The 9,886-nt window shown below is 36.0% G+C and overlaps 1 protein-coding gene across 1 annotated transcript; it reads right to left on the reverse strand.

The window, feature by feature from the left end:
* Positions 1-4,932: 4,932 nt before the first annotated feature.
* Positions 4,933-8,436, reverse strand: LOC136218659 (ubiquitin-ribosomal protein eL40 fusion protein-like). Its single transcript, XM_066005690.1, has 5 exons — positions 8,278-8,436; positions 8,054-8,140; positions 7,849-7,951; positions 5,297-5,363; positions 4,933-5,140 (listed from the first exon to the last, which is right to left on the reverse strand). The coding sequence occupies exons 1-5, from the start codon at positions 8,378-8,380 to the stop codon at positions 5,114-5,116; spliced, it is 387 nt and encodes a 128-aa protein (XP_065861762.1). The 5' UTR covers positions 8,381-8,436; the 3' UTR covers positions 4,933-5,113.
* Positions 8,437-9,886: the final 1,450 nt, after the last annotated feature.

Raw genomic sequence — 9,886 nt, forward strand, 5'->3', positions numbered from 1 at the left:
GTGTGTTTTCCCATATGCCTTACTCATATCTAGCTTCAGTGCCGCCAAACATTTCTTACCTTGCCTCAACAAAATTTAACTTACAAACCACTTCATACGCCACGATAATGTTATCGGTGATAAGCCTGCCAGCAAGAAACGCACTCTGACATTCTGAAATAATGGATGGAAGAACTTGTTTGAACCTGTTAGCCAACATTTTGGATATGATTTTAAATAATACATTACAGAGTGCAATCGATCTGAGATCAGAAGCATACTCTATGTAAGATTGTTTTGGTATCAGTACAATAAGAGTATCGTTGAGCCCCTAAAGGAATTTGAGAAGTATTTAGAACTGACCGACACCTGCATACCATATCAGATCCCAGTATATGCCAAAAGTGCTGGAAAAAAGTCGGGTTCAATCCATCCGGTCATGGACTCTTGTTCGGGTGCATTGAGAAACATGTCGACCGAACCTCCTGTTGAAAATGGGTGAAGTAGGAATTCATTATCCTCAGAAGACGTCCCACCCGCACCAATTACCTTCACTATTCCTCGGTTTAGAAAACGAGTCATGCTTTTTTCGAGCTGAATCGTAAGCATGGATATATTTGGAGTTTGAGTCTCCATTTTGTAACCAAAGCATTTAGCTCTTTGTTTCCAAAAATCCTCACGTTGCTTCAGAACTTTAACATATACCAATGAGATAATCTTAAAACGCTCCATATTGTACGAGTCCTCTTTACTCCAAAAATTATCAAGCTGAACCCGAAGCCCTTCTAACATGGTTCTGAAGTTTTTATACAGGCCCAAGCTCAATTTCCTTAGTGCAAGAGCGGCACTATGGATTTTCTCCAAGATAGTAATTCAACTTCGATTATCCCACGCCTGGGCTATCACCATGCTGCAATTTTCTTCCAGCAGCCAACTGTTTTCAAACCAAAGACGTGTAATACTGGGACTGGAATCCATGCTTTAAATTCCAACAGCAATGCTGAATGATCCGAGCTAAATGTTGTCAGGTTTCGCAAAACTGAATTTGAGAACAGCTCTTTCCATCCCGCATTAACGAATGCCCGACCTAACATCTCTTCAATCCAACGGTGTGAGCCTTTCCCAACTTCCCAAGTAAACGGATGCCCTCGCATCTCCAAGCTATTTAATCCATAGTCTGTTATTGCCACTGAAATCCTTCAAAAATCCAATTAGGATGTCGTTTTCCTCTTCTTTCATTTATACTCCACATAAGATCATTGAAGTCTCCAACATAACACCAAGCCTGCTCTGATTGGTCAAATAGTAATTTTAACAAATCTCACGACTCGCGTCTCCTACCTCTCTCAGGATAGCCATAAAAATCGATAAATCGCCATGATGAGATATGATTTAGTGAAAATGACATCCTAATTGGATTTTTGAAGGATTTCAGTGGCAATAACAGACTGTGGATTAAAAATCGATAAATCGTCATGATGAGATATGATTTAGTGAAATTTGAGCATCTCGTACAATGTGGAGCGTTTTAAATCTAGCTACGAACCAAACTTGAAATTATCATTCTTCATAAGTCAAAACAAACTAAGTGCCAAATCTGAACCTAACATTTTCAGAGAAATGCAAATTTGATCCTAATGTAGGAATAGTACAAATTTACCTCTAATATTTCCAAACAAGATCAATTTCTCTCATATCTAATAGAAAATTTAAACGAAGTGGTTTGACAATTATTTGACCGTCATATCAGAGCTTCCAAATTGACAATTATTTGACCGTCATATCAGAGCTTTTAAATAAGTACGCTGATAAATTGAAACAATTTCATACATCTTTTGTTGATTATTTGTAACTATATTAGTAATACAATAAATATTTTAAACATTTAGACCAAAAAAAAATTATGATTCACTTTTATATATGGCAAACTTAGTTATTGACATTTTGCTAGAATTCTTGTTTGGAAGGACTAATATACCATTTAAACCAGACTTTTCAACCTTTTTTTTATAATGTAAAAATAAAAATGATCTTGATTTTTCAATGTTAGGACCAAATTTATACAATTTCATACTTTATAAGTAAATTTGTACTTTCTCAAAATCCTTAGTATCAAATTTGGACATTGTCCCTAATATTTAAAGTATGCAATTAGAAAATTGGGAAGAAAAAAAAATTCTCCTACCTGCTCTAATGATGTAAGGGTTAAAACACTATTTGCCTCTAACTATTCAAAATACCTATTCGTAACATTTGCCTTCGAGTTATATCCAAAACGGTTTTGATATATGCAACCCTTAGAACTGCATATAAGCATTAAATGTGTGAAATATTATCATTCAATAAATATTATTTAATTGTTGGCTTTACTAAAAGAGAATTAGAGACCGTTTGTTTTGGGGTTTGAGGAAAGGGTAAGGGAAATAGGAGGTTTCATTCATTTTGTTGTTGTTTGTTTTATCAATTCAATCATTCCATTTACCCTCTTTTAGTTTTGAGTTTACCCCTAACTCCTCTAATCTTATTCCCCTAACCCCCATAAGTTTTCCATTCTCTTTCCCCTCTCTCTCTCACTAATTGAACATCTACTCCCCTTATAAAATTTCATTTTAGCCTTTTTTTTGTTTTTAATTTTTATTTTAGTGCATATATTTATTTTTACATTTTTAATCATTGCATTAATTTCACTTATGATCGTTATACTTATATATTATTTATTTATTTATTCTAAAAAAATATTTTTGACTAATTTTTAGTTTTTTATTTTTATTTTAATCCTTATATTTATTTATTTATATTTATTTATTTATATTTTTTTATCCCCATACTAATCTAACTTTTGATCCTTATACTTATTTATTTTTATTTTTTATCCTCAAAAATAATTTTGACAAATATTTTTCTTTTATCATCTTATTAGGTTTTGGTATTTATTTTTATTTTTTTTATAGGAAAAGGAAAGAAAAAGACAAACAAAAACAACCAAAAAACCTAACCCGAGATTAGCCTAGGAAAGCTAACCCCCATCACATCATCCAAAAGAAGAGAAGACAAGAACTCAGGAGGTGAAGAGAAGGTTGAGACTCCCAACATCCTCACATGGCTTAATTATCTTAAAAAATAGAATATTTATACTTTTTTATTTATTTATTTTATTTCAGTTTCATTGTCTTTTGATTTTAATGGTTGAATAAATTGATTTTCATTTTACATGTGATCAATTTATTGGCTTAATACATACGCAACCCCTTGAACTTATCCTTTTTTTTCATTTTACCCCCTAAACTTAAGGGACAATATATTGACCCCCTAAACTTGGAAAAAGCCACCCAATTTACCCCTCCTTTCCGACGTGGCGCTTGGATTATTGCAGCTTTGTATTTTGCCAGGTCAACGCCACGTCGGAGAGGATGGGTAAATTTGGTGGTTTTTTGAGAGTTTAGGAGGTCAATAGGCTGTCCTTTAAGTTTAGGGGATAAAATGAAAAAAATGGACAAATTCAGGGAACTGCGTATGTATTAAGCCTAATTTATTAATATAGACACATGTATGTATATTAATCTATGTGAGTACAACAGTATATTATAATATAACTTATATAATCTATTAATTTTTTTAAAATATATATTATTAAACGGTTCGGTTAACCGTTAACCGCAGTTTTTGAACGCTCTAATCCGAAACCGATACATGCCTATTTTTTAACCATTAAAAAAACCATCGGTTCGGTTAACCGTTTTTTCTGATTCGGTTAACCAGTTTTTAGTTCGGTTACCGATTTGTCCGGGTTTTTATCCACCCCTAGTTTCAATGTACATTAAACAGGGCTAAAATAATTATACATTGAAAATTAGTGAAAATATTCCACATTTAATACTTATATACAGCCCTAAGGGCTGCATATATCAAAACCATTGAAAATTTTTGAAAATATTCCACATATTTAATGCTTATAATATGCAGCCCTAAGGGCTCCGTGTCCAAAATTGTGATTTTTTTTTGTCTTCAAGCTATATCCAAAATTGTGATTTTTTGCTCCCATGATGACATTTACTACTAAATCTATCAAAATTGATAAAATCAAAACTAGTAATTTATCATTCACACATATTGAGATTTTACAATTTTGAATAGATCTAGTATTTAATCTGTGATACAATAATAAATGAATATTTTTCCTTACATGAGTGCCTAAACAGATTAGGCCAAATAGAAAATTGGAACAAAAAAGCATTCAAATGACAAACTATATAACCTGAAACATAAACAGAGTCCCTTTGAAGTATTAATTTGTAAATTTTTCTTATCTGGGTAAATCGTTAATTCTCAAATTCTATTGATACCAGACATTTTGTTTTGATACATTACAGCATGATGAACCAGTCATATCAGCATTAAAACAATCGTTAGCAAGTATGATAATTCAGCTTGCCTTCTGTTTTCATATATATAATATTGGTGACACTGACAAAGATCAATGGGTCATGGATGTTTATCTTTTTTTTTTGTGACAATGGCGACAAGAAAAATTTCATTGCAGAGCTCGCAGGAGAGAAGGAACAGATGGTTGCCTTGATTTTTGAAGGGTAATTAGGAAAATAAAAAGCAACCCGCAAAGGTGTAGAGGAACAACAGCAGTGTTCTTTTGCTTTTACAAAAAGCAGTTAATTCCCTCCAAATAAGCAACCATCAGCTGTTTCGTATTCTTAACACACTGGTATAAAAGAGAAACTGCTCTTCTTTTAATTGAATGAGATATTTATAACTGACTAATTTGGCAAGCAGAAGTTTTAATGTGCCCAAAATTAAATGATAATTGCTCTGATGTGTTGAAATGACAAGGGACCTCAAGATTTTTCCCTTTTCTTTACTACTTCAACCATTCACCATGCTAACCCTCAGACTCAAACTATAAGTACGGTGAATTATCAAGTGCTAATTACTCGGTAAGCAGACAACCAAAACAGCAGCTACAAATATGACATCCAAAATGAATAAGCTCAATTCCACAAAATTTCATAAAACTCAACCCCATAATTCTCCTCCTAAAAACAACTCTCATACGTTCAATAATACTAAAATTCAAACAAAAATCAAATATTTCAATACCCAGCATCCTTTCCCAACAAAGAGTCTACTTGATTTTCTTCTTTGGCCTCAACTGCAAAGGAGATACCAACAACGGTTCCACTCATCAACAAGAGATAATTAATGTAACAGCAATTTTATAGATATTATATGTTCTAGCAAACGCACATATTAATAAAATAATTATCAGACCAACAATAAATGTTTTCATCAGAATAGGGAAGAAAACCTGATTGCTATGGCCACATTTCTTCTTGCGGCAGTTCACAGCCCTTGGATGGAGCCGGGCATAACACCTGGATAACAAACATAGGAAAGCTGCAGTTCAGTTGTCTCTCATTTGATATGTTCAAATACAATATCCGGAATATTATAACACAACTGACAGCAAAGACCAAAAAAAAACCACAAGACTGCTCTGCAGTTCAGCTGTTTCTCATTTGATATGTTCAAATACATTATCCAGAAAATTATAACAGAAAACTGATAGCAAAGACCAAAAAAAAGGCACAAGACTGCTTAAGAATATGAGAATAAAATAAATGAAGATTCAGTTAAAAAATATTACATAATTTATTAATCACCACATCAAATGTTTTTATACATGCATAAAAGGGCGGCCCGGTGCACTACGCTTCCCCGCTTAAGCGAGGGCCCGAGGAGGGGTCCCACCACAAGGGTGTACTGGGGGCAAGCCTTCCCCTGCCAATTTTTTTGGCAAGAGTAAGACTCGAACCCGTGACCTCTCAGTCACACGACAACAACGTTAAGCGTTGCGCCAAGGCTCGCCCTCTGTTTTTATACACGCATACAAATAATAATTGAGATCTTAACATGCTACCAAATTTAGGATGATGAATGGCTTGTACATTTAAAGTGTGGGACAATGAGGATTAAGGGAAGAAAGGGAATAAACAGGGCACGTGCTTAAGGATGCCGGGTCTTTTATGGCAGGGTTTGAGGATCTGGCAGGTCAGACCAACGAGAGAAAATATTACATAATCTATTAATCACCACAGTAAATGTTTTTATACATGCATACAAATAATAATTGAGATCTTAACGTGCTACCAAATTTAGGATGATGAATGGCTTGTACATTTAAAGAGTGGGATAATGAGGATTAAGGGCAGAAAGGGAATAAACAGGGCACGTGCTTAAGGATACCAGGTCTCTTATGGCAGGGTTTGAGGATCTGGCAGGTCAGACCAACGAGAGAGAGAGAGAGAGAGCTGAAGCAAACAGAGAAATAGGAAAATTTTGTTTAACTTTGTGACCATTAGAGAACACATTAAAAATCAAGAACAGAAGAAAGAACATTAAAGCAGCAACAAGCAAAGAAAAGATGAATGAAGAGAACAACATCTGCTCCGCACTGCAGTACTCCTTCCCAAGGCTAAGCTAAGACCCAAAAGACTATTCCAAAAGATAAATCCCTCTTCTTACACACACAACCCCTATGCATAACTTCTATCCCAAAAACTCATACCAAACACTGCTTTAACTGACTCAATTATACTTGACCACATGTATTCCTTATCCCTCCTTATCAAATTCCCCATCATGTATCACCAAGAGATGAAATGCACGAGAATCAGCTAAAGGTAGTATTGAGAATGGGAATAAAACTGGAGCCACGATACCCCTCAAAACATGAGATACTAGGTAGGAAATAAAGGGGGGAAGATGAAAAGAAAACTGGACTTCGTGTAAGCATAGGTGTTAAAGGCACACTAGGCTCTAGGGCTAGCTCCTCAGAAAGCCAAAGGAGGGTGCTTTACCATAGGTGTTCACCTAGGCACATCTGTGGGCGCCTTTCCACAATTACAAGGCGCAACTCTGTGATGAACATTGCTGGAATTTGGTTGTGATTGTGCTTTTTCTGAAAACTAGGGATTGGTTTCTGACAGAAACTTAAAATTTAGGTTGATCTACTGCAACATTAGTATTACAGCAGCATATTTAATGTTACTATTTATTCATTTCCTTTTGTTATTGATTTGAATTAAAAGACTCCTAAAATTAAGAAATGGTTTAGGAATGAATCTTGAAACTAACATTAAAACTTAAAAAGCATTAGAGACCTACTGCTACTTCCATACTTCTTATTTAGGCAGACAAAGAATGGATATCTGTTTTATTATATTAATATTTCACATATTTTACCTACGCTCCAAAGGGGATCTGCACTTTACTGCGACTTGTTCCTTCACTAACCGTAAGTGGTAAATAAACTAGCCTTGGATGCAGGTTATACTATTAATGCAAAAAATAAAGACCTACCCTCCCTCCACCACTCGTAGCAACAAAGTAAAATTATATAAAGACAATAATCATGTCATCATTTTCAGTTCACAAATTAATGGTATTGTTTCAACTGAGAGGTTACATAGTGTGTGATTTAACAATGGACATGCATAAGCAACAGTGACGTACCACCAGTAGAAATAGAAAATCAACCGAATAGATATAATTCAGCTGACAAAGTTGAAATGGAAACTAATACTGGGAACTGCTAAGACTTCACGGACATTTAAAATCAAAGAAGCTAAGTTAGTCCCCCATAGATATTACAAATACTGCTTCCTGGAAGCCAGAAACTAAAATCCTGAACCGTTTCATGTCACTTTTGATCGTGAACAAAACACCTAGAAAAGGAAGTAATCAAAATCCAATAACAGATGGCAAATAGACACTCTCAAGACAAACTTGCCCAACAAATCTGCAAGGAGGTAAGCAGTAACATTCTAATACAGTGAAGGAAAGATTGAGAGAGCATACTTTCTACATATCATTTTATCCTGATTATATTTGCGAGCCAAGGCCATCAGAGAAGGCTCAATAATCCCTCCCCTAAGCCTGAGAACAAGATGAAGTGTGGATTCTGCGTAACATGTAAAGCAAGTCCATTTCAGGCAAATAATAATAAAAGTTAAAAAGAAAATGTCACGACGGACTTTTTTCAATCGACTAAATATCAAAACACCTTTCTGGATATTGTAATCAGCCAAGGTTCGACCATCTTCAAGCTGCTTCCCGGCGAAGATCAATCGCTGTTGGTCCGGTGGAATTCCTATACGATCAAAACAGATTTCCGAATCAATTATCAAAACAACACATTGACAAAGCAAGTGAGAGTAAAAGGGTCTCATTTTCTGAGCAGCCAGACAAAAGATGGGAAAATTCAGCAAATGAGCAAACAAATAATACCCTCCTTGTCCTGGATCTTGGCTTTGACATTATCTATCGTATCACTGCTCTCTATCTCGAGGGTTATGGTCTTCCCGGTTAGAGTTTTCACGAATATTTGCATCTTGAATCACCCTGCCCGCAGACTACTGAAAGAGAAAAACAGCTCTTCTAATGTCGTCAGAGTTTTATACTTGGTGAGGAAAGCAGCTAGGGTTGTGAAAACCGACTAAATTAATTCTGGAATTACCAAAAATGTCCTTGCTTTTAAGAATAATTTCATGATGTCATTTGTTCGAGTTGTATTGCATTTGGATTTCAAAGTGGGTTACTAAACCCAGCCCCATATTCACACTTCGAGCCCCCGAAAAAGACCTAACCGTCCTTTGAACAAAAACTGAAAATTTGAATCCCTCCCAAACTCTCTCAAAGTCTTTCAAATACATTTTCATCTGAATCAAAGACAACACGTTTGATGGAAGACAATCTGTTATCACCGATAGTAGATGGGAGTGACGCTACGTCTGAATTCGAGGTATTTTTCCGATTTACTTCCTTGCATTTCTGTAATTTGATTTGGGAAAAAAATTCTGGTTCGCCACTCGGGCGTGTGGGCATCACGCCCCACCACATGGTGGGGCGTATGCGTATCACGTCCCACCACATGGTGGGGCGTGATGTTCATACGCCCCACCATATGGTGGGGCGTGATGCCCACACGCCCGAGCATATTTGTGGCTGTTTTTCGGGTTTAGACACCGAAACGTTGTAGAAATGTCACGTTTTGGAATGTAATGTTCGTTATTAATCATTTACAGGATGTTTCGTGGGAAGAATTTGACGGAAACGGCGTAGATTATAGCTCGCAGTTTTTTCCCAAACAAACATTTCAAACATATCATGAAGCTGTTAACTGGGCAAAACAGACGGCAATTGGGATCGGGTTTGAGTTAACCACAACGTCGCACAAGACGGGACGCAAGTCAAAGTGGATATTGGTTAAATGTGCTCGTGGTGTTAAGAATTATAAAAGGAAAAAGGATGTGGATATGGATGTTATACTAAGGAAGAATACAAAAACAAAGTATTGTGGTTGCAAATTCCAGATAAAGGTTATGGAAATTACTGAATTGGGCGGTTGGGTGGTGAATGGGATTCCTGGAGATAGAGGATAGCACTGTCATCAGTTGGCTGTATATCGTCAGGGCTACAGACAGATGAGCGGACTAAGCCCGGCTTCCAAAAAACTTGTTCGTGAAATGAGTTCAGCTCAAGCTAAGCCTTGTGCTATTTTTGCTGCAATAAAAGAAAAACATCTGGAGGATTGCCCGACACAAAGACATATCTATAACTATAGGGAGAAAATCAGGACTGAGAGCTTTGAGGGTCGGGATGTAATCGGTCAGTTTTATCGGCTTGCTATAGATAAGGACTATATACATTGGACGCAACCGGTGCCGGGCAGCAATGTCGTGACTCACTTATTTCGTGTTTTATTACTGGATTCCATGATGTTGTAGCAGATGGTAACTGTGGATTTCGTGTTTTAGCCGATGCAATCACCTATAACCAAGAGGAGTGGAAGCTGATGAGAGTGCTTATAGAGATTGAGATGCGGGCAAACCGTGAT

This window comes from Euphorbia lathyris, chromosome 2, assembly GCF_963576675.1.
Source record: "Euphorbia lathyris chromosome 2, ddEupLath1.1, whole genome shotgun sequence".
Lineage (NCBI taxonomy): Eukaryota > Viridiplantae > Streptophyta > Magnoliopsida > Malpighiales > Euphorbiaceae > Euphorbia > Euphorbia lathyris.